Source organism: Brugia malayi, assembly GCF_000002995.4.
Source record: "Brugia malayi strain FR3 genome assembly, contig: Bm_v4_ChrX_scaffold_001, whole genome shotgun sequence".
NCBI lineage: Eukaryota > Metazoa > Nematoda > Chromadorea > Rhabditida > Onchocercidae > Brugia > Brugia malayi.
The window spans coordinates 4,758,592-4,784,411 of NW_025062479.1; the positions used below are offsets into that span (position 1 = coordinate 4,758,592).

The 25,820-nt window shown below is 35.4% G+C and overlaps 3 protein-coding genes across 4 annotated transcripts; all 3 read right to left on the reverse strand.

The window, feature by feature from the left end:
* Positions 1-643: 643 nt before the first annotated feature.
* Bma-let-70 (Uncharacterized protein) lies at positions 644-1,931 on the reverse strand (the record flags this gene model as incomplete). 2 transcript variants are annotated; one of them, XM_001899357.1, is made up of 4 exons in its annotated part: positions 644-783; positions 1,135-1,240; positions 1,601-1,774; positions 1,908-1,931. In XM_001899357.1, 4 exons carry the CDS (start codon positions 1,929-1,931, stop codon positions 644-646), a joined length of 444 nt encoding a protein of 147 aa, XP_001899392.1. The 2 variants fall into 2 exon arrangements, with proteins under 2 accessions (XP_001899392.1, XP_042929583.1); XM_043073649.1 differs by lacking the exon at positions 1,908-1,931 and having other exon boundaries at positions 1,601-1,687.
* Positions 1,932-3,424: 1,493 nt separating this feature from the next.
* Positions 3,425-21,574, reverse strand: Bma-wdfy-3 (Uncharacterized protein; the record flags this gene model as incomplete). Its single annotated transcript, XM_043073650.1, has 60 exons — positions 3,425-3,527; positions 3,687-3,881; positions 3,945-4,090; positions 4,168-4,372; positions 4,487-4,611; positions 4,689-4,826; positions 4,912-5,238; positions 5,383-5,534; positions 5,607-5,788; positions 5,962-6,125; positions 6,249-6,494; positions 6,613-6,837; positions 6,932-7,080; positions 7,199-7,314; positions 7,630-7,842; positions 7,973-8,130; positions 8,291-8,580; positions 8,803-8,968; positions 9,184-9,340; positions 9,432-9,570; positions 9,675-9,792; positions 9,894-10,109; positions 10,203-10,387; positions 10,643-10,804; positions 10,919-11,044; positions 11,116-11,206; positions 11,324-11,439; positions 11,522-11,741; positions 11,868-11,958; positions 12,047-12,297; positions 12,461-12,668; positions 12,882-13,097; positions 13,362-13,526; positions 13,641-13,861; positions 13,917-14,107; positions 14,225-14,336; positions 14,426-14,563; positions 14,632-14,737; positions 14,855-15,003; positions 15,118-15,306; positions 15,434-15,575; positions 15,742-15,936; positions 16,099-16,203; positions 16,390-16,604; positions 16,815-16,965; positions 17,093-17,185; positions 17,259-17,428; positions 17,529-17,777; positions 17,857-17,970; positions 18,064-18,149; positions 18,261-18,350; positions 18,441-18,541; positions 18,649-18,797; positions 19,143-19,289; positions 19,390-19,591; positions 19,721-19,919; positions 20,295-20,487; positions 20,569-20,716; positions 20,901-21,124; positions 21,425-21,574. The coding sequence occupies 60 exons, from the start codon at positions 21,572-21,574 to the stop codon at positions 3,425-3,427; spliced, it is 9,990 nt and encodes a 3,329-aa protein (XP_042929584.1).
* A 3,393-nt stretch (positions 21,575-24,967) lies between these two features.
* Bm2844 (Uncharacterized protein) lies at positions 24,968-25,357 on the reverse strand (the record flags this gene model as incomplete). Its single annotated transcript, XM_001899355.1, has 1 exon — positions 24,968-25,357. The coding sequence occupies one exon, from the start codon at positions 25,355-25,357 to the stop codon at positions 24,968-24,970; it is 390 nt and encodes a 129-aa protein (XP_001899390.1).
* Between the last annotated feature and the right edge of the window lie 463 nt (positions 25,358-25,820).

Below are 25,820 nucleotides of genomic sequence, written 5' to 3' on the forward strand. Positions count from 1 at the left end.
AAACGAAGGTAAATTATCCTTCCAAAATTTTATATGCAAATGGGTAAATATTTAAATTTGTGTGTAACATTTGCACGCAGCACAGATTGCTACATAACAAAAAAAAAAAAAAAAAAAAAAAAATGAGCGCAGAGTCGCGGAAATTCACAGAATGAATGAACAACAAACTCCAAAAAAGAACACTTGAACTGGATGTGTTCAGGATGATTCAAGATGAAGAAAATATGAAACGGCATAAAAGGTGAAAGGAAGAAAGGAGATTTCATACTACACAGTACAGATCATTGACGAAGAATAAATTTTTTTTCCTTTTTTTTGCTATGCACAGCGCTCACAAATATGTCTATAACAATAAAATAGTGCTGCAAGGAAAGGAAGGTGTAGATATACACTGTTTCAAAAGTTCAGGAAAAGCGATAAAATAAAACGACATCTTCATCGAACCAACCTACTTAATTTTCAAAAATTTTAAAGGCAAATAAGATTTCTAACAAACATGAAATCTAAAAATTGCGAAATTGTTCAATTGATTAATGTAACAGTTAGGATGCCTTTTATTTAGAGAACGCATGCAGATGCATCACCTTACTCAGTAAGGCAACATAACGCATCAACCTGCAGCTCATATATAAGTCCTAATTTATCACATTGCGTATTTTTGGGTCCATTCACGAGCTAGTTGATTGTACCGTTCTCGATCTGTTTTGTAAATGCGTGCAATTTCAGGCACCAGTGGATCATCAGGATTCGGATCACACAACAATGAGCAGATTGACAACAATACTGCAACTGCATAACATAAGATTTTAATTATGTCAAAGCCCTACGAAACATTTAACGCTGTTACAATGTTAATATGTAGAAATGACAACTTAATTGACTAAACCGTACGGCATAGCTCTCATAGGTTATAATCCAATATTCTCTTGATCAAATAACTGAAATAAACCCTGCACTCGGGCTAGACATCAAATTAGGAGCATTGATTTTGGGAGGATGGAGTGAAGTATTTTCTCTACTTCTATTGCAACAATTTACTGCATTTATTACCAGAACTACTTAAGTCAGAGAAACGAATAAGATAGGCGTACTTAGTTCATGTGTGCGAGTGAAAATGTTCCAAAAAAGTAATACCTTTTGAAATTGTGAGAGCAGGTGACCATTGAGAACGCAAAATATCTAAACAGATACTACCATTACTGTTGATATTGGGGTGATAAATGCGAGTTGTAAACGCTACCTGCAAAAAAACATGCAAATGGAATCAAAATCACTCTCAAAAATTCCATCAAATAGCCGCTCAAAGAATAGGTAAAGCAGTTCGATTATAAAAAAAGGATATAATCTTTCCGTTTATCCGTTTCTTTCGTCCATGATGTTTCCCCGCATTTCGACAAAGACGTAATTTCATATAACTTCAAGAAGCAAAACAGTCAAAAGAACGATACGAAGACGCATGCCTTACAGTAATACTTGTTTTGCATTTTCTCTTCTTAAGAAAATTCACCAAAGTGATAAACTAATTGGGTTTCCTTATACTTTTATTATGCCAAGTGGCTGAAAAACAAATAAAAATCTAAGCTTTCTGATATGTTCTTACCTTTGGTGGCTTGAATGGATAATCCGTTGGAAAGTGAATTGTCAGGAAAAACACACCACCCTGATATGGCGATTCTGGTGGACCCATTATAGTAGCCTGCCAGTGAAAAAGATCATCACCAACTGGTCCTGCACTACACTGCGCCGGTGGATCTCTGCCCAGATCTTGCAATTCCTACAATAATTAAAGTATAATCCTACTGTGATATTAAAGAGAATAGATCGCAAGGAATGAACCAAATAGCAAAGGATTTATTCTCTATTCATATCGCAAAGTCATAAAATCTTGAAATCTTCTTTTGACTTACTTTCTGAATCCGTTTCAGTGCCATTACAGCTGACAACTTCTGCACGTCTTCAACAGCTTCAAACGAAATAACTAAATTTTGAAATGGATAAATAAGTGAAAAAGCGTAAAGTGCAGAGCGGATGATGACTACTGATTTCTACTCTAGTCACGCTGCTAACCGACCGTTTTCGATAAAACAAACATACTACACTTTTCTGCTCGAGCATGTATGCTAAAACGAGCAATACGAAGCAATTTCTAACGGTCCCACCATTATCCCTGCTACAAACATCACCAAGGTATGACATCCAGCGAACAACGGTAGCCTTACAGCACATCTCTGGAATTTTATGAAAATTCCCATCCCACCTCAGCCTTTTACACAGTTCACAAGCACCACTCTCACCCCGACCTCATCCACTAACCATTGCAAAGTCCCAGTGGTAATTTATAAAAAAAGCTCCACGGGTGTGCACTAATAAACGAACGATGGGAAATCCTAGAGCAATTTTTTACTTCGCTCTACTTGTCCAACTCGATCTTTCAGCTACCCGTCGTCAGTGGGATTTCAAGTCTTACGTAGCGTTTTAGTATATTGGAGTTCGCTGTTATGAGTATGATCATACAAATTGTTCGAAACTCAACTGGAAAAGACGCGGCTTTCTTGAAAAAATCTGCATATTTCCACACGCCGTCAAATTATACCCAATATTGGAAAGCAACCTGACAACGAGGAATGATGCTGTATTGAAAATGAAGAATGACGCCCCAGAAATTTATCTTCGAAAAGCTCATCCGCCCTCAGCTCCCAATTTCTTAACCTAAACTTCCACCTTTATAACTGAATTTGAACCAGATTTATTTGAAGACGAAGCAGAGCAGCTAGCAACCAACATCAGAAACAGACACAGTACAAAAACGATAACAGATCTAGGTGCCATTACTATCACATTACAGTATAAAATAAAACCATATAAGCATGAAGAATTTCTTCAATCTAGAACAGATGCTAACATGAACATACATACTTTTCTTATCCTCTATCACACAACACACATACACACACACAATGCTGTGATATTGCATAAACTAAATGAACCAGAAGTAACCTAATGTACCTATTTAAAAAAAATATTAACTTTATAGTTTATTAAGTTATGCAGCAAAGCACAAATTTAAATTAATATGACTAGCACACACACTCTCTCTCTCTTCATACCAGTATTAATATACATTTTGCTTCTAGCTTAACATTCCGGATACTATTGTAGGTATCATCTTGGATGAACCAGTTATTTGTAACAGTTTTACAGTCAAATCAGTTTATTATGCAAAGAACGTTGGTAAAAATGGAAATAAAGGATTAAACCACAAAATTACACCAAACGGATTATAAGACTGAGATCGAAGAGAATATCCTTAGAAAACTGCTACTTATTAAAAATATTTTAAATAAGCTGGTAATAATAAGTTACAACATGCCAACAGGAGCAGAGAAACAGGAGGAAGTCCTTTCTTTTTCATGTCTCTTCCTTTTCAGGAAACCCCTTCTGCCTTTAGGCGCAGAAAGCAACTCTGGCAAACACGCACTGGCTTTGAAATTTTCATGTGTTTTATGTCGGTTTCAAATCGACTACACCTGAAGTGGACTACAGGTTTTAAAGAAAGACTTCGGACCATACAAGAACGTCAATGATTTGGAAGCAATTTTTCATATCCTTACCAAAAATTAGATAAAAATAATTTATTCCTTGCTTAAAAATACATAAAGTTTCCAACAAAAGAAGAAATGACTTACCGACTGCAAAAGATATGTCCACAATTTCGACAGTGATGTCGCCTTTCGGCAAGCGAGAACTTTTGCATGCATTGTGTACAAGTACTTCTACTTGGGTCTTGTACCCAGTGGTCTGCGCGTGTACCAACTTCATCACCAATCTGCCAGCTCCAAACGCGACCAACACTATCTCCAACGTATAAAGTTCGATGATCTCTGAAATCCCTCAAACAAATACAAATTTTAAATTAAAAAAAGTATGAAATCACTTTTACAAACCTCGACGGTGCGATGGCTGTAATTGAGGCAGGATGTGGATTATCCTTACGGTTAAAAGCTGTATGAGTCGTCAATGAAAACTTCGGTACCAACAATTTCTTCCAAATCGACTTTTCCGAATACACACTTCCATCTTCTTGCCATTTCTTTAACAAAGTTTTACTCATATTCCTAACAAACAAATAAAATTTCTTAAAAGAGGGGAATATTAAAAATTACTAACACTTGAATTAACCCAGCTACAATCCAACTTTTCATCGGTGTATAAATCAATAGAAGGATAGAAAATTGATTCTGGTGAACCATTTTGACTTCCAGCAGAAGGAGTGTCCGATGAAGTTGTTGACGATAAAAACTGTAAGCGTTGTCGTTGTCGTTCAAGCCGTTGTTGCAGAGCAACAGCGCTGTTTATACTCATTTGCAATGTTCTTAAACGTTTTTAATAGGAGTCAGTAAAAACCTGAGAAACGAAAAATCATGAAGTCTCGCAGGGAACAAACTTTAAATTGAAAAACTGAATTTTTAGAAAAATCTGAACATACGTTGGTAATCGGCTTTCTCTTGGATTTAAGTCATCCTCATTTCTCACAAATTCCATACAGTATATTCGCACAGTACCATCACTACCACCACACATAACCACATTTTCTGGATCCCATTCATACAGCTGAAAATAGTTATATACCAAACGTAAAATACATTATAGCTACTGTTGCGAATGACAACTGAAAGATTATGAACTACCGTAGAAAACGCCAGTGATAAAATGACATTAGGAAATTGATCAAACGAAGCTTTGTCAACACTATCAACTACAGAAAGAGGTCGTCCATTGATTGACCACAGGAACAGCGTGGATCCTGATGCAGTAGCTATGTCCCCCTGCAATTCAAGTCGTGTATGAATTTTGGTCGTTTCATATGATTTACTTCGTAAATTTTAGACAGATTTAATTTCTGAAACTAACCGTTGCATCATTGATAGCAATAGCAGTCACTGCAGATGGGTGTGGTCGCAACTGCCGAATGAATGTTAATGCACTTAAATGCCATACAATAGCAGTGCCATCGCGGCTACCACTCACAAGCAAGGTTTGTGCTGAACAAACAGCAAGTGCAGTGATTGCCTCTGTATGTGCTGTTAATGTGCGACGAAAGCGAATGCGAGGATGTCGTTCGGTCAGATCCCAGACAGAAACTTTACCTGTACTCGAACCGGTGAAAATTGTTCGTGAATCACCACATACACAGCAAGTAATTTCAGAACTTTCACAGAGTTCATGAATACAGGTTGACTAGAAAAATTTTTGTGCTGTTATTGCCATTCAAATATAAACTACAATAAAAACTTCATTTTCCTAACACCGTCGAAACATAAATATCTTAGTTTGAAGCAGAGTCTTCACATCTTTATAGATTTAATCTGACATAAAAATCACCCGTTCACTGTCAACAGCACCAATTCTTATACTTCTATCAGGAAAACCCCAGGATATATAACGATTCGGTGACAGTAGTGCACGATTTGTTTCCAAAGCAAGTATTCCACCTTTCTCGAGTGGAATTAAGCTTCCAACAGTAGATTTTAACTCTGAAAAGTCTAACAAATCAGTGGACTAAAACTTCATGTTGAGCATTTCAATTCTCCGAGAAATAAAACCACCTTTTACTGGCTGAGCTGGTACTTTCAGTGAATCAAAAGAGTGGTAAAAAAGTCGCTGTGTTGTAACGCCAGGGAATGATGAATAAACATCTGTGTATGCTACTTTTTTCTGTGGGTGCGGTTTTTTAAACAGCTGCGATGGAATCTGTCCAAAATTATTGATAAATCCAATAGTTGCGTTTCTAAAATTAGAATAAAAAAATCAGAATATTCAATATATTTACGAATAGTTGCAATAAATTGCTTGCCTTCCATTTACTGCAAACTCAACAGATACATTATTGCATATGGCTTTAGTCATTTAAAACCGGCAAATGTAGAACCTGGACTAAACAATTCATTGGCTCATTCATACCTTGTTAGTGGGTCTTCAATACTATCAAAATCAACATTTCCTTCATAAAAAAGATGATGATAAACATTATTCGCTTCAGTTGCAGCATCTCCGCGCTGCTTATATCCGAAAATCAAATCTATCCAGTTGTGCAAATTTGCTGATACGTAGTCACATTCCAGTGCCTGGAGAATTATGAACGGGCGTAAAAATAGAATTTCTGGAAACTCCAGCATTTTGCAATTCTGTAATCAAACCAGAAATACCAAAACGAATAAAATGACTTCTCCACTAAAACAAGAAATTACCTGTCGATGCATACGTACGAATTCTCTGGCATCATCTTTTGCCCAAGCTGGAAGTACGACATCATTCAGTGCTACACCATTCTGTTTGACACCAAAGTCGAAATGATTTGAGTTAACAAACATTTCAGGAAGAGAAAAAAATTCTGGAATTAACTCTTTTACGTCTGCCATATTATTACGACTTGCACTGAGCCAGGCATCACCGACACTGTGAAACATTCGATCAGCCAAATCGAAATGGCCACCCTACAAATTTCATTTTGTTAACGAAACGCTGTGCTGATAATAGTGTAAAAGCTTTTCATGTTAATGGAAACTTCCCATCAAAAATTATTAACACAGGCATGAGAACAGAAAAGAATACCTGAAGCTTCAAAAAGTGCTGTGTGAAAGGTTCCAGACGTACAAGATAAGAAACAACGATCATAGCACTGCTGTAGTGTGTACCATACATGTATGCGGGCGTTTCACCAGTTGGATCATCCCATTCCCTGTATCTTTTCAGGAATTGCTCCAAACGTTCTGGATTCTGTGCTCCCATTGGTTTACTCAAATCACGAAAGAAACGTGGGTCTGTCAGATCTAGATCCTACAAAAAAATGTAAAAGTTATAAAGAGAATAAGTGTGAAAACATCTTACTAAATCCGTCATTTACAAGATTACTTAAACGAGGAAAGATCACCTCCGATTCATAATCTCGTAATATCCAAGGAAAAACCGGATATTGAGAAAGATCATTATAAGACCGACCAGCTAAAGTATTCAAATGCATCAGATACTGGAAATTACTGATTTCCCCTCGTACCCATCGGTGTGTGACAGACTGCTGTCCTAAAATGAAATAAAAACACAGTCCCAGTTCTAACGTCAACACCAAGATTATCACTATATCGAATTCTACTAATACGAAGTTTTCCATTCAAACGAGTCAAATGCATTAATAAGATACCTATTAATGAAGTCAATAGCGAAACACGACTTGTTTGCTCCACTGGTGCAGTTGACCTTTGTCCTCCTACAGATTCGGACCCACTGTCTTTCAGTAATCTTGCTAACGATAAAAATCTAAATGTAAAAGAAAAAAATAAACTGGTTCTGTGCACATATTACAGAAGAGAACAAAAAACTAAAGCAGCAGGATTTTAGAAAAATTTCGACTTTTCAGCAAAGAAACATTTCCTTGTTAATCATTTACATTTTTCACAAATAAGTTATTATTTGCAACCGTTAGTCATTGAAACTCTAAATCAACTACTGCATACTTTTAGTTTTCACGCACAAAATAAAGCGAAGTTTGTTTGAGCTATTTCAACGCATAAATGCAGCATTCACATTAACAAAAATCTTCGTGAATGGATAGAAGATATCCAAATGACGAACTTCTGGTAAACTCGATTACGCATACGTCTCGGGAAAGCCAGTAGATAATTACGACCGTCTGCTGAGAATACTTCGATAGCAATCGGTTGCAAAAGATAGCGACGTCGATGAACTTCACGAATATCATTGTATGAAAATTTACTGCATAGTCTAGTGCGTCGCACAGGATGGCTTGTGCCACAGGCCATGTATGGTACAATTGGATCATGCAATCTAAATTTACGAACTCATTAAAGTAGGAAAAGCTCAGAAAGATACAGAAGATGTAATAAAGATACAAAAAAACGTTAGCCAGAAATGATCTTTTAGAATAAAACTAAATTCTCAAATTCCAAAAGCTTACTCCTGTGGTAAAAAATCCAAATCTCTGATTTCCTTTGTTTTCAGAAGTGTGAAACCATCAACAACATAGTAATGTTGTCTTCCGAAAAGTAACAGACCTTCGCTTGTATCCAAACCCTGCACACGTGCACAACGGAACATGGAATGCAGTAGTTCACCCTGTGAAAAGGTAAACTGACGAATCATTGCTAGCAGCAAATAATGAAGCAGAGCATTATTTCAAGTACAGGAGGTTTCATGAAAAAACATTGCATACGAATAGAAGAGAAAGTCCCGAAAAGTAAATCATAAGTTATAAGATTCATTGAATTTCAAATACCTGCTCCAGCAGTCTCAGCAATGTTTGATTATCGGGTCCTCTTTTCCGTTCCATGCCTCCATCTTTTAGTTTAAAAGATATTAATTCATTTTCTTGAATACCGTTTTTCTGTTCATTTCTTGCCTGCTGTCGCTCAGTATTACTATCTTCCTCATCTACACCATTTTCTTCAACATTTCCCTCGTCCGCTTCGTTCACATCTTTCTCATTTACAACACATTCCGTTTCATCATTGTCTTTACTCAGATCATGCTTGATCGATACGCGACGAATCATTGACGTACTGATCTCTAATAGGTAAAACAATCTTCCAAATCCCATTTTACGTGTCAGAGGAGTCTGATAAAAACTAGATGTGACAGAACTACGCATCTGTTAGCAATTCAATAAGAAAAAGATGTTTTCGCACTCCCAATAAGCGAAAACTAATTAAATGAAGGAGGTACTATTAAATACAAGCTTTAATTCAAATAGTAACTATTCTTCACTTATATAAAAAAAATCCCAGAAACCTTGCATGTCAGTAAAAAGCAGATCTGAGCATTCTTCAGATGTGGTATAAACTGTTGATGACAAATCGACAATTCTTTGTTCCGGTACTTTCCCACGCCGTTGCTTTATAGCTTCATAATACAGTTTACTGTCTTTTGATACCGCTACTTTGGCACGCATAGCTTTCTGCACAAAAGAATTTTTTAAAAAAAAAAAGAAAAAACAACAACAACAGTGCATCCAATGATATTATTACAGATACCCAAATCCTAACAAATATAATGTGATGTTTCTTTTTTGATTCAGAGTTCCAAATTTTAAACTAAAAAAAAAATGTGTTAACCACTTATAAAACGCTAGGACTGAAAACAAAAAGAAAAAAAAAAAAATGAAAAAATCACCGCTTCAGGAGAATCAAGATATGGACGATAGGGATAATGATGATAGAAAGTTGGATTTGGAATCAACTTTCGTCGTATGCGACAAGGTCCTTCAGTCATATCTAACATATACTTGTCTAGAGAAGAACTGAGTTCTGCTCCCCAAATCCCACGTTCCCTGGAAGAAATCGATTTTTTTATGTTCCCGTCTGAGCGAACAAAGAAAGACCTGGATATTCCAGAAATTTGGTAGAGTTCCTGTATATTACCTTATCAATTCCATTTCAAGAGAACGCCAGTCCTGCATGCACCACTTCTGCACATGTGAATGCCATTCATGATAGCATAGACACTGCGTGCGAACAAGTTCTTTGATTAACGATATATGTACACGCAGCCACATTTGAACTACCTGCAAAATCGTCCATAAAAAAAAATGTATACATCACCATTTGAACTGGAAATTAAATTCAATCATAACCGTAGGAATTATTAACGCATATTTTCCGAGCTGACCTCCGTAGTGACATTTGGCTGTCGTGAGAATGTAAAGCTGCAGACTGAACTCGAAGTGCTCAGTGTTTTGCGAATTGCCAAACGTTGTAAACCAGTAGCAACTTTCGTGATTCTCTTAAAAATGAAATTATCAAGGACAGTACAAGTCAAATCCAAAATTTTACATAAGTTTAAACCCAGACATTTTCAACTTAACAATGCTTACAACTACCCACCGACTGTAGTTGTTGTTGAAATTGCATGGCACTTTTGGGCGCACAAGAATTCATTTGCGAATCAACAAATGATAACCACTGGAGACTGGCAGCATGCGATAATAAGGCACGTGCTGCATTTAATTCTGCAACGAAACCACTCCGAAAAACTTCTTCTAGAAGATTTCGTTTCATTGCACAAACCTCTTTCCAAACCTGTGAAGCACACAAAGCAACCTAAAATAAAACCCCCTAAATGTATACAAAAATACACAAACACTTTAAAAAGAAAATGTTTTAGGAGTGAAAATGCTTTCACAAGAAGCTCACCTGAGCACTTCCACGATCAAGATTCGATAATCCTTCCTTTCTTGGAAGAATGTCCGGTGTGACGGAAAGCATAAATAAAAGATGGGTAAGGGAACCGAAAAACAAAGGGTCATTATGTGTTGGAGACAATATAACGTTACGATACAGAATGATTTCCGACAGCGTATTCAAAATCGACATTTGTACTGCAACTCACCAGTAATAGCAGCGAAAAAAGTTTTTGGAATACTTAATACCGTAGGAAAGTGCAAACGTTTTTCTAACTTTTGACCTAAATAACAAATGATATTCGAAAGAAACAATAGACTAGAAACGTGGAAACAAGACGAAAACTGGACTATGAAGGCTAAACAATTTCGTGCGATAATTATTAACGACTTCACTATTAATATAATGTACAAAGTCTTAATCCTGTTTAGACAACAGTAGCTGCAACATACCGGTAGCATTGTCGATAGGCCTACTCAAGAGAAATAAAATGGTCCGGTCAAGTGAGTGCATAAGCGAATCATAGGAAACTGATTTCGGGTCGTTACGTCGAGTAAGAGCAAGTCCTTTCAACAAGAAACTAAGAACACGACTTGTTTCCCCAACGTAAATTCCTATAAATTTGCCTACTTGAATATTTTAGTCAGTCTTGAATTTCAAACAAATCTGCAATTCGAAAGAAAAGCAATCTGGAAATAGAATGTCAGTAGAAATTTCTTGACACTTACCACTCCAAACACAGTCAACAATTCTGGAAGCAAAATAAGCAAAATTTGCAAGTAAAACAGCAGAAGTTGCAGTCGATGTACCACAAGTTGCTGCCGTGCTTGTTTTCTCAGATTCCAGCAAAACATCTGAAAATAGACAGAGTGAATTAAGTTAATGAGCATCTAATTTTGCATTAATAAATCATTCAAAAACTCACCAGTAGCAATCATGTACTCCATGCACAAAGATAAGTTTTCGGAAAGCACAAAAGTACAAAATCGACGGGAATAGCCGTACTCAGGAATGTTCTGTAAATAGTGGAAAGAACAAATGAATTAGCAAATAAATAACCTTCATTTCTCACTTGTTAAAAGAAACCAACAAAAATTATTTCAATTTCTACAGAACGAAAGGTTTATGGATACCTCGATTAATGCATCTAATAAAGAATCCGGTTTGGCACCATGACTCCGATATATATCTTCATATAAAATCCGCTTAATTAAATCCAAAATACTTCGACAGCAAGTTTCTTCAAGGACTAAAAGACCATATAAAAAACAAAAAGAGGTTTCATAAAATATATTTTGTTTATGTGAAAATATTAAAATAAAAACTCATACCAGCATGCATGTCGTAGGACGGTGGCGAGAGCGAATTTTCATCTCTGATTGTACTTGATTCCATGACATCCAGAGGTACAAGAACACAAAACAGGTAAGTTATGAACTCCTCTGTGTGGCAGAGATTACAGAAGTTGGGACAGTTCTGGTATAAGAAAGTAAACATTTGAATCACCGTAGAAGAATATACCAATCTATTATCATTGTGTGGTGACTCAACCTAAATATATTTCTTGATAATAGTGATAACATGAAACTAAAAATACCTACTTCTTGGAAAGATATTCTCGAAAGTATGCCTATAAACAAGATAACTAAATTAAACAAAACAAACACTGAAACGTACGGTGGCATGAACTGCAGCTCTAACCATCGACAGTAAGGGTATAACTGCCTCACAACAGACTTCTATACCAGAAACGGCCTCTGATACAGAACTTCAAAGAAATATTTTTAAGATTTGAACTAAAATTGGAAACATCCAACAATTCGATGAAAAGACAAAGGATTTCAAAAATGAATAACCTTGATAAAGAAAGACCAAAAACATGGGACCAAATGAGATCAAGAGAAAAATTATCCACAAGAGTGATGCTTGACACTGGCTGGCCAACTAATAATGCCAACATCGCTAAATAGCATTGCGGTTTTTCGTAGTGATAATGAAGCAAGTGTTCCAACATTATAAAACCACTGCATTCAGAGAGTTCTGGATTGATGTCAACATGGGCTCCCACGTTACCTCCATAAGCTGATACTGAGAAACCAAGTAAAACCTAAAACATTAAGAATCTGTAATAAAAGAAACGAAACAATGAAAATGTGTCCTATCATCTACCGCCAATTGTTTTAAAATTCCATAAATATCCGACAAATGCACGCAAACATCGATAGATACATTTCACAGAATCAATTTCGACAAATACGATAAAAAATTACCGCAGCTCTGTTGCGAACAAATGAGTCTGCATCTGTTAACCAACCACCATTTGCTGAGCCTTCTCTGAATTTCTGCATCAAATGGTCGTGTTTCAACAAGGCAAGAAGAATACGTAGACCAAGCACAACAGTTGTACAGTGGACACCTGATGTGAAAAGAGCCAACACCCAATCGAAACCAAGTGTTTTTACGACTAGGTCACATAATCTGAACAGCAAAGTGTGAAAAGAATATATTCTTGTCAAGTCGCGTACAGAAAGATAAACTTCGAGCTATGTTTTTTATATATCGAACCCTAGATCAACCAGCCCTAAGAAATAATCAGCTTAAGATAACTAACTAGTCAATAAAAAAGCTGTCCAATTATGAAATACGTTGTCTAAAATTTGTCCGAAGTAACATCAGTAAAGCATAACTAACAGTAAATTGTTGTTTACACTTGAATGAGCCAAAGTATTTGCTATTATGTTGAGAATACGACTGCGCACATAAATGTCATAAAGCAAACGATCAAAATGTGGCGAATATTTATTCGCAAACAAAGCTGTTTGTATATCAGCTATCGAGAATGCGTATGAAGTTTCGTCCTGGTACGAATCTGGCACTGGAAGAGTTCCAGCTATCAGCTGACCAACTCTATAAAATGTCGAAACTGCATTACAGAATGCAAAGTTTATAAAAAACTTCAAAATCAATGAACCATTAAAATCCAGTCCAATGAATGAAAGCATTTAATTTCTGTCACATGTAAACAGATTGCAGGTCCGGTAATAAATCACAGCAGTTTAAAATACTGCCGTTCATTAAAAAGATATGGTTGTCAACAAGTGGGTAGTCTTGATCTTAACATTCTCTTTTAAGTGAATGCAAGAGAATGCTGTTGAAAAGTTTAAAAATCACTTTAGTAACAATAAATTATCCGCAGGAGGCTGCAAAAGTGCAGCAAGAAGATTGAAGACAATATCGTTAACAGCAAAAATAAGATTCGGATGATCAAACAATCGAATAAGAAGACGGGATGGTAATGAGCTACGGCGTACCATATTCAAGTTATCACTGTTATGACTGAAATAACTGTTCGTTATTTTTTAGCTTGTGTATAGTAAACAAAAAGAATTCAGTGCTCCTGAAAAAAAAAAAAAAAAAAACAATGTTCTGAGGAGATAAATTTTAACTTACTCTGTAATTAATTCATAGAAATGTTCATAAAGTAGTCTGTTGAGGTCGGGGCTAGCATCTTTCCAAACATCCAAATCGCATAACATATCTTCAAAAACCGAAAGATTTGGGATAACAGATGTGTCTTTGCTGGTATCCAACGTGCCAACCAATGACAAAATTAAGTGGAGAATATGTGAATTCAGAAGCTCGGTTTTTCCTTCTAGAAGCATCGCAAGGATCTAAAAGTTCAAATAATTTTATATAACTGAAAAAATAATGATGAAAAAAGCTCACCTGGTAAGATCTAGTATTAATCAGGTGCCTTGATATAATTTTGTCCGTCTTTACAGCAGTATTCAGGGCTTTCAATGATGCATACAATTCCTGAGATGTTGTTGCCATTGCTACGAGACCAAAAAGACAAGACACACCTCCGACACAGTCCAACAATCGAGTTACAGGATATGGTGTAAACAACCGCATTCCTAAAAAACATGACATACGTAAAACAGTCAGCAATGATATTGTACTAATTTATTTTTCCAAAATATATTCACATGAACAAATAATAATCAAAAAAGGAAAAAATAAGAAAGGCATACCAACATATCCAAGAAGTACTGCTCCGAAGGATCGTGCTGGCCCCGATGTGTGTGTTACCGTATTGAGAAGAACCCTTAATGGAGTGCTTCTATCATGTATTGAAACACCAACCTAAAAAATTATGTGGTAGATGGCTCCTTTTGAAGACAGCATACATTGTATTCAATACATTATTATTTAAACATTTTAAGCAAACATACATAACGTGCAATGAATGCACTATCTGCTTTGCTATATAATGAAGCAATTCGTGAAGCACTTAATTCCTTATTAGCCACCGCCGATAAAGATAAACAAATGCGCTCCTCCGCAATGAGAGCGGTATCTCCGGATACAGTCTGTAATATTCATTAAATTAAAGAACACCATAAAAGATATAATGGAATTTAATTTCAGATAAGCGTACTTGAAAATTTCCAATGTAATGAGGTTCCAAATCATATATTCGCGCTAATGCTTCTGGACCTAGTGGTTCTTCGACTATGACAAAAGTAGCAATTTTGAAACAAAGCCTGCAAAAAAAAAAAACTTTAAGATTTCGATGAACCTCAAAGTTTCATCACTATAAAAGCTCTTGCTTCAAATTAATAAGTAAGAACTGACGATTAATTTGCAAAAAAAATATTTACCTGCTTGGTGATCGATAAGCTGGTGGTGTGCCAATAACAGCATGGACTCCACTGGCACAAGACAAATGAGCCGTACCACCCCCAACATTCTGCATGATGTAATGTAGTCTGTAAATGCCTTCCATCCGACCATTAATGTAAACAGCCGCCTATAGAAATGGAAAATTCATAAAAGATGAAATTCATATGAAGTTAACAGTACTGAGGTGAATGTAGGAATTCCAAAAAAGTTAATCAATCAGAGCAACAGCTAAGCCAGTTACCTGGCTATGTTTCAGAACAGATCTGGTTAGTACCACAGCGATATGGGTCCACTGTCCAATGTATACAGAATCTCCTAATGCAATACGAATAAGATTTTCATCCGAAATATTCCGCTCTTTTTCAAGATCATTACCCGTAGTTTCGCTTTCGGCGGTACAAATCAGGAGTGAATGATCGATAGAACTCAGCTACAATAAATTTGTGAGAAGTAGAAAATCGAAACATTTTCACTAGTTGAAATTGGTTTTATAATTTCGAGCTGTGGATCAAACAATGAATACTTCACAAAGCTAAAGACGGTTAACGAAACAGTACCTGCACCGAAAGGCAAACAAGTGAAGGATTTTGCTTTAAGCTATCGTCTTTTTTTGAAGAATTAAATGAACGATAAATTGTGAGTAAGCGTATAGGATGCGGATCGATTCTTTTATCACTGAACTGTTCCACGCAAAGCCACCTAAAGTAATTGCTTTGTTGGGCGTCTTGTCACGAAATTTAGGAAGAAAAAGTATTAGACTTACTGCAGTAAAAATAATTTGTGGAAGAAATGACGTAGAACCTTAAAAATTTTACAAGGTTTTCTGAACCATAAGACAAACCTTATGATGTAATAAATTACTCACATCATTATTGTTAAACCATTTAAAGGAGGAAATATCCGTTCACCATGTCCAATTCCAAAATCTGTTGAAAGTGGTGCAAGAGAAGGAATTAAAAGACAAGCGAAACCTTCAGGTGCCATATCGAATTCCACAAACGATGGATTTTGAGCAATTCGATGGTCACGCGGTGTCATCATTGAAACCAGCGCTTTCACCCTAAAACTATGAAACAAAAGCATATCAAAATCATTTTAACAGTTATTAATCATTCCTTACATTTTCTAATAAGCGTCGTTAAGAAAATTCTTTTTTTAAAGAAACAATTTTCAATACTGCACATAGCAAACCGTTCGTCAAAAAGATAAAAGAAGGACTTGCCTTGCGATAGGAATAGGACTACCTTCATTCTCTGTCATTGGTTCTTCATCCTTCGTCTCATCTAAATTTCGACAACATAGCGGCATATCAAGACGCAAGAAGGACCTGTAGCGAAGTGTCATAAAAAAGTTCCTAATTCGTAAAAATTATGTTCTGATCATACACATTTCTAGATTTAAAATTTTAAAAGGCGAAAAAAATTGAAGATGGTTCGGGAACCTTCAATCAATTGGAACACTAGTGATAAGAAATAAGTGAGAATCTATAGATGACTTCGAGAATGAGATTAACCTTAAATCAGACGGAGTTATCGCATGTGATGAAAGTCGTTCCAGGATGTAATAAAATGGTGCAAGCATGAGGTGTTTTTCGCTCTTGAAAACATTAACGCCAATTTTCAAAATGCTGTGTGCCATGTTTGACTGGCACATAATTTGCTGGTTTTTTTCCGGCCGCAAAAGTGCCTTGATAAGAATAGCACAGTAATACTGAGCTGCAGCGGTCCACTAAAATGACAGGAAAAGTTGTTAGGCTCACAGATTCAAACTAAACATACTAAATTTGACAGAGTTTTCATATGTTTATGAAAGAAAAAAGTAAAGTTGATACTTCTTATCGATTATCACATTCATTAGAAGCTGACATTGAGAATTCACATTCAGAGTGATAATTATGCGTTAACTGGCAGAACTTTAAGCAAATAATCAGGAGCTAACCTGATATGCAGATGATTGTATTGCAGGAAGGAGATGTAACACTGAAATTAGTGCACCAGGATGGACGAGTGTACGTGCTGTCCAGGATGTAAGGGATGCACACTGATCTCCAGCTCCCGAACCCAAACTTGATGGCCAAACTGCCTCAGGCCTAAATTATAACGCCTTCTATCCAGGTAAGAACGAAATGCTATATTAATTTGACCAAAAACAGGATTCATAATTCTCCAGTTTTACCATTTTTAAAACAAATTTTTATACAGGTGAGTACAACTTACTTTTCGTAACTGTCAAGAGCTAAACTGACCAAAAACCGCAGCATCGACAAAGCAATGAATATTGATGTCGGAATTTTATCAGATGGCATGCAACTATAAGAAATCTACATTTCAATTTTTGTCGCAAAAAACTAAACTTTTCCGAACTAAAATCCAAAACACGAACCTGATATTAAAACATTCATTGAAATCGAAGATTCTGTGACATGCATCAACCTTGCTTTGAATTTTTGATGGCTCAGCTTGCCATATTACATGCTCTGCGTCGATTTTCTCGACATCCTTTGTAAAAGCTCCACTGACCCGTAAAGCAAGACACAAATTATCCCACGTCACCTAAATTTATTATGGAAACTAAGCAATCACATTTGTAAAACATGAAAAAAAAAAAACAATTTGTAGAAAAAAATATATGAATAAAACAAAAAAAAATTACCTCATGAGAAAAATATTTTGAATTGGATGGCTCATACCGCATGCTTATTGCCAGCACTTTGAAAATGATTTCTGTAAACCTCAGAAGGCTGACAATTTCAGCAAGAGACACTTCCGAAATCATTTCATCCGCACTACAGCTTAGTTTCCCCTCGAGACTGATCAAAAGAGACATCAGACACAAGTATCCACCGTTGCGTCGAAACATTAAACGCACTTTATGACTTTCACGTAAAGCACAAAGAAGAGACTGAAATAGAATGCGGAAAACTTTTAATTTCAAATCGTCTGTTTCAGTGACAAAAAAATTGTCTTCAACAATCATATACCTTCAACAAAATTGCTTTCAAAGGCATATTATTAAATGTCGGAGTATGAAGTACGACGAGCACAGCTGTAAGCTGTTCTTCACTTTGACCGGATATTAGAAGCTGCTTCATGAGCTGCAATTAAAATACGAAGGAAATATGCAGCGGGAAGAAATAGTTAACAGTTAAAAATTGCAGCCAACAACATAGGTAATGAAGCAAAATTACCTGTAATGCAGAAGCTCTCCATTCATCATTGTTGCTAGAAATAAGATCGATGATTACCTTTGAACCAGCACTTTCACGGAATGCACCTAAATTTAGCAACTTACGAAATATACCTAAATTTCAATACGAAATATACCTAAATTTCAATACCTCCATTAAGATACTAAGAAAGTATATAAATTACCCCAACAACTTACAAGCATTAGCAAGACTACCGCTGACAAGAAGAGAAAGTATATCAGTACTCAACAAAGCAACTCGTCCTTCACTTTCAGACAGGGGTCGAACTGAAAAAAAAAAAAGGTCACAGTAAAATGAAATAGTTTTTGAAATTATATATTTTTGTCATGAAAATGATAGAACAGATCAAACGTTACTTTTTTCGGTTGATATGAAATGCAACACCGTCCAAGTCAATGATTCAACAAGTCCAACTTCACGGAAAGCATCCTTTAGAAGTGCACTGGCAGATAATATTCTAAACAAAGAGAACATTTAGCAGAAATAACACCAAAAAAGACGGAAAATTATTACTGTCAAGCTTGCAGCCAACCTATTATTACTAAAACAACGATTAAAATACACCTGAAAGCACTCTGCAGAAAAAGTACACAGCATCCAAAACCGTTATCCAGTATCTCTGTTTTCAGGAGAACACTTAGCGCAATAAGCTCTTTATAGGGAACATGATTCAAATGTAATACTACATACTCAACAAGTTCCATAACTTTTCGCTAAAATAAATTGAGCAAGTAGGAATAGAAACAATTCCAGCTTGATACATGTTACATGTTAGAATTCATTCATAACAATAGATTGGGATTTAAAGCATTGAAAACTGTTTCTCGGAATCACAAACTTGCATCTTAACATCTACATTATACTTATCTAACTGCACTTTTAAATACTCTATCTGTTGCTAAGAATATATTAAAAAATGTTCACTGTCCTCACAAATATATCACAGAGCAATGCAACGTGAAATGGAGCTGAGCATCCTAATATATCTCTTACCGAATAATAGTGGAAACCGTCCACAAAAAATTATTACTTCATAGTATGATATTCACGAAAAGAACCTGTATTTGGGGAGACTTTGATCCCATTCGTTCAATCATTTGAGATAATGGGCATTCTTTATCAGCAATAAAATAATTAACCGCATCAGAAGCATAAATATTATGAACAGCATCAACAACTGCCTCACACATTCGTTCATTTTTACACTAAAAATAAAATTTTTAAGTTCGTAAAGAGACAATTTGATGAAAATAAAAGATCAAAGGCAAAAGAATGAGACAAACTTTTAAATTCTAAAAACCTTACCTGCATAAAAATCTGAAAAAGAAGACGAAACGCATCGATATTGCGCAATGTAAGACCATTATTTGAAGGAATTGGAAGAATAAAGGCGGGAAGTACAATCAGTCCTGGTGTATAATTTGGTTTCAGTTCAGCAATGCCACATGTCGTCAAACTCATTATAAGTAATAAGATATTTTTAATACCTTCTTCTGCTTCTTTATTCCTAAAAAAAAAAAAAAAAAAGTAGTTTAAAGTCGAGTGCAGCAATTTGGAGAGGTGCAATGAATTTACAAAAAAAAAAAAACCCGAAATTTGAAAAAGGTCGCAATGTTAACTTAAAACTAAAACTTACTCTGAATATTTCAAAATAAAGTCTCGTAATAAAAGATAACCATTGGCACGAGCAAAATCCTGCAGCAGAACGTTCACAATGGCAGCGGAGTCCTTCAAAACAGACAGCAAACAAATAAACATTCCGATGCGCTCCTGATCCAATAAGTTTTCATCCTTCTTATATATATTTGATAAAAATACTGATATACAATTCTTGGCTGTAAACAAATAATAAACCTGCAAACTACTCATCTCTAACATAACAAAGTTCCTAGAATACCATTCGATGGAATATACAGTTAATGAATTTTTCGCATTTCAATTAAATTTTTTTGCGGATATTTTCTTCCTACCATTTTTTCGGAAAGTTAAACTTAAAAGTGCAAGCACCACCATAACCAGCACACTTTAGCTTATAATTGAAAAGCGAACGTAATTTAGTTCTTATCATCCTCTTCAACACGCCAATCAATACACTGTTCTGTATATCCCACTTTTTATTTCAAATTTACTTCATCAAACCTGTTAATTTCATACCACAAAATACAGAGTGATTATTAAACCTACAGTCCTCGAAGATTAGGAAACAATACCATGGATATATTTCGTTACAGATGAGGATAAACTTTTCGAAGCTACCACTACAAGTAACTGAGATACAGCTTCCCTCCATTCGACATTTTCTGCAGGACATGCGCAAGAAGCACCAGCAAAGAGAAGGAATAAATCATCTTTCCGAGTAAGCTCTTCACCAACACAATTAAATTCACATAATTTTTTTAAAACCTAAATAAAAAAAATTAATGCATTCACAGTCTTGAATTTTCCTTATTTTTTCATTTTCATGGAGAGAAAACAAAAAGTTACTTTTTGGAAAACTATGAAAAGTTTCTGTTTGGATAATGTGACATCTTCATTAGATGAAGGAGGCAAATCGAAAAATAAATAAAGTGCTTTAACCAAAGTAGAAGGCAATGCTGCTTTACACATCACTTCAATGACCTGTTCCTGCTTCCTGGAAATCCTTTTCAATAAAAAAAAATAACTCGATCAAACCCAGTGAAAGAGATAAATAAACAATTCCCACATCAAATTGCTTTTAAATTGTACGAGCACTCAAGTGAACTATACATTAACTCTGATTCATCAGCAAAAAAATGAAATCACTAAGAATAAAAATCACCAAAATCAAAACTAACGTGTAACTAAGATAGCACGCTGCATTCAATAGCGTAAAGCCGCGACAATCAGCAACATCTGGTAACAGAAAATTTAAAATAGCAGAAGCTGCCAACTGAGTACATTCATTCGCTGCTCTTAAGCGTATTTCCTGTACAAGGTGACGACAAAGATAACCCGTAAACGCACACAGTTCTTTGAATTTATCGACAATTTCTTCTGGTGAAGGGTACATTACCATAACCTATAGGAGGATGCAAAAAAGTAATTCCAAAAATTTTCGTAGTGCAATCAATTCTATACATGACGTAATCAACTTAACTCAGTATTCCTGATTTTTTTGACCCAACTAGTGGTGCAAAATCTAAAAATATTGATGGTTACATCACTTATAATTATGTGCAGTTAGAGAATGACTGCGCAACCACAGCATATCGTGAATCTTTTAGAATATTAACATTTTTACAACTTGCTCGTTTCAAGCTGATATTAAAATGAACAAACAAAAAAGTTCAAATTTCTTTCGACTTCAAATTTCCATTACCCTTCCAAAAAGTGGAAGCACACGGTCAAACTTCCGATCTCCATCTTTCGAACCACCTAATGGCATACTGCAGTACTCGCTAAATGTCTTACGCAAATGCAACACAGTCAACGAACGATCAGCGTCTTCCATTCTAGCGTTTCCTTCCATCCTTCAATGACTACCAAGAAATATTAGCTTTTTGTTAGCACACCACTGTTTACAACTGCAGTGCAGTGGCTTTTCTACACATAATAAGAAAACTGTCATATTTCCTATTTATGTCTCAATTTGAAGCACTTTCAATTCTTGAAAATCCAAATGCAGTTCTCATCAGTTTGAATTTTTTCAAGAACATCACTTTCAAAATAAAAATAAACTCACTTGTTTAGTTAATTATCCAATTATAACTATATTGTTGCGTTGCATATTCAAGTGACAGTACATCACCTTCCTTTTGGAACTCAGTAAGAAATCGCTAAACGAATAAATGGTCCGAAAGTAGTAAGGTTATATGGGACGATCCGTCTTATTCGTCAACATGCCTAAAATATTATTTAACAACCAGGAGAACTGCCTTGAGATTTCCTTACCACTGAGATAATGAGGCAAACACAAAATGATATCAAAAATACACCAGCCTGCGCTTAATCAATGACAAACAAAACGCGGCCTCCCATGAGATTTGCACGTCTGTTGGGGTCACCCTGATAGAGGGGTATTGGAGGAATTTTGTAGGTTGTATTGCTAATTTTTAGTTCTCCTTCATCTTACCCATCCTCTCTCCACTCCAAAAAAATATATGTTTGATAGACATTTGTGAAATGCCATCTCATCTCAAACATCAAATGTATTGTCGGAAAGAATAAATTTAACACGATAAAACATGCTGAAAAGTTAACTTACTTTCAGTGTCTTAACATAATAAGTGAAATAAAGGAAGTCATATAACCTTAGATATGATATGAATGTTTGCCTTAAAGAAGGCAAAATAAAGGAGCAATCAACTCAAATAATCTATTATCCAACAGTTAACTTATCTCAATTACCACTGCCTAGGATTCTGAAGTAGTTTTGAAGTTGCAGTCCATTTATAAAACATACCAGACATACAAAAATTAAATTATTGAATTGTATGTCTCTCGCAAATCATTTCCCGATATATTACTTTGATTTGATGCTCGTAATACTTATAGTAAAAAAAAGAAAGATGACGAGAAAGGACTGCAATAAATCAAAAGTTTGGATTTCAGTAAATAAGTAAAGAGTACGTTTAGCATTAAATCCCACAGCTGCTTGAAATATTCATAGCCTTTGGATAGTTATTGAGGCGTCATATGAAATAAGGTGAACCATCAGTGACGTATCTGGTGATGTTCAGATAGTGTTTGTACTTTACTATAATTTTTAAAGTAAGAATTAGCATCTTTCATTCTCATTCTCATGCACATACGTACAGATGCCTTATTTTTAGGCTGACCCTCTGGTACGAATTTTCTGGAATTGTTGGCTCACATTGTTGGGATTCTCGGCCGCAGGAATTCCAAAACTCATCTACGTAAACTTTAGAACAACATTTATTATATTACCACTCATCACTGGCTGAACGGTTAAAAATTTGTTCGCGACGGAAAATTGAGGACAAGAAGAGGAAAAACAAATGTTCTAGAAGTGATTCGAACTGCGTATGTCCTACCCTTTGGATTGAATTAGGAAAATGATGCTTCTGTATACAGGCTAGTATTTCGTTCCCAAAATAAAACTTCCGTTGAGAGTAACTGACCACTTTCAGCCCAGTTGTCATGCAAATTAAACGCTATAGTGAGGACATTCTGAGGTTTCTTTGGGAAATCCAGTTACTTTAATTACCTTATTGTCAAATATTGTAAATACTTTTTGATGGCTTAGTTTGTCCGTCTAATTATTCTTTACTGAACTGTACCTTCCCTTATCAATTTTAAGATCTCTATAGGCTTCAACTTTAACCGTTCTTTCAATTTTCCGCTAAACTTTTCACTGACTACTAATAATTATTTTATGCTGTCAAATTTGCTCGTGAGGTTATTTTATTATTAATCTTTTAACTTTTATTTCCATTTCCTTGTAGACCATTGTTTTAAAAAATTTTCATATTTATCCCGCGGTATTCACAGTTCTGTTTGCTTGAAGTTGCACGAGTAGTCATAGATGCGCTCCTAATTGGTTACATGATTTTATGCGTCATAAAGATCCTTCTGGTTTAAATTTCAACACATATTTCATTCTTTGCTCTGTTTGATCTGTAATATCAAAATTGGGATATTACATCAATTAAGAGGCCATACTGTCTTCAATTACTTAGAGTAGGGATTTGTAAAAACTTTTTTCCAATAAAATTCTGGAAAAGAACTATCGAAAACTAAATCACTCAAAAGTCATTAAATAAGGTTTAAAAATGTTTCGGCTCTAAGCCATGAAAATATTTTTTCCAAAATAGATGATAGGCAAACCTAAATCCCGATTGTGATGCTTTGAAGAACTTAATGAACTTAAATAATTGAAATTTAATAAATCACTCCTCAAAAATCTCTCGCTAAACGAATTAAGCTCCACTGTTCTACAAATAAGTCGAAATTGATTCACCTATAATAATAAGTCGAAATCGATTCACCTATAACATCTATGATAATGACGATAGCAAAGTGTATATCGTCATTGCTGCGGTTAAAAAGTTCGTAGCTGGATCTGCCTGGACCTGGTCTCTGTCCATTGGATGACAACTGAGCTCTCAGGCATACAAGAAAGGACAAACTTTGCAAGCTACTCAATTTCGTTCACGCTTTCATGAATTCGAACACCGAAAAAAATACTTCCAGCTTGTTTCCATAAACTTTATACAATAAAACTTTATTTGAATCGTCATTAGTTGGACAACAGTATCACTTGTTAAACTATTTCTTTACTCTATATTATTCATGTGTGGAAGTGCTTAGCTTTAGTTATTCAACAGCAGTATATTTGCAAGGAGTTCCCATGATTCATCTTACTAAGCACAGAAAAACTAAAGCTGTAAAGGGCTTCGATAGAAATTCTACCAACACCAGAACGTGTCTCACTTGTAATGGTAGACATAAAAACAAACCACGACATATTAAATAACAATATATTGTCAAAATGCATTAATTTGATATCACGCTGTAAGCCTAGCCGTTTACACATAGCGTTGAAGTAGTGATTGCATCAGAGCTACCAGCGGATGTTATTCACATATAATATATAAAAATTAAGATTTGTAGTTTTAAGATTCGACACACAAATCGCAAAATCATATTATTAGGTAATATGCAGAAGTTAGCTTGAAATCATGAAGTTTTTAATACATATAGAATACTACTAATTTTAGAATGAATATTCATGCATCGCTACAAATAAACTAGCAAAATGATACAGCACGAAATGGCAGAAGACTGAAACAGAGCAGAAATCGCAAACCTCCTTGGAGAAAAGTATTGAACAGTCAAGCTTAAAGAGATTTATCGAACCCGAGAATGGAAAATAATTTTGAAACAACAGCCTATTACATAATCAACATTTGGTACGTTCACGGACTTCTGCTTTGACAAATTCTCGAACACCAATGTCTGGGACTACTCTGTCAATTTCACTCATAGCTTCATGCAAAGGGCGATCTCTGTAGTAACGCATTAGTTCGGTAGCATATTCAATCCAAACACAATTTGCACATCCAGACGCACAACATGCCCCAGGATCTGGAGGTTCAGGAACACATAAGTGATGGATCGCTTCCTCAGGAGTAACAATTCCAATCCGAGAGGATGTCGTCATCCGTTCAGACTCATTATCCAAATTCAACTCTTTGTTAGAATCTGCTTTTACATCTGCTCGACAACGTATGCATAAGAAATACGGTGTTCGGCCACTTTTTTTGCTAGCGACAGTGAAGACCCGTCGCATCTGAACCTAAAATATTGAAATTGCAATCACAATTGATCATGCCTTTCCATCCTCAGAAAACTGCAAGATATATACACCAATGTTTGTAAGATATTGAGCACTATCTTAAATTCCGACAATTCTTTTCTATCCAAAAAGTTTCAAGTCAATTGAACTGAATGTTCAATTGACTTGAAACTGGAAAGAATGTTGGTCACCAATGCATTGCTCATCGCAAAATATTTCTCAATGGATAATCTTTTATTTTTTCGGTAACATACATAAATAAAAAACGACTATAACAAAACAGAAATTTGTATCTCAACGAACATGTAATGGAAGATATGTTTCGCATTAAAGCAAATGAATACTGCAAAATACAAAGCAGAATTTTTTATGTATAAATTATTGAAAGTCCCTAGAACACATGCATAAACTGCTTAATACTACGGAATTTTACAATTACAATTTTTTTAAATAGCTC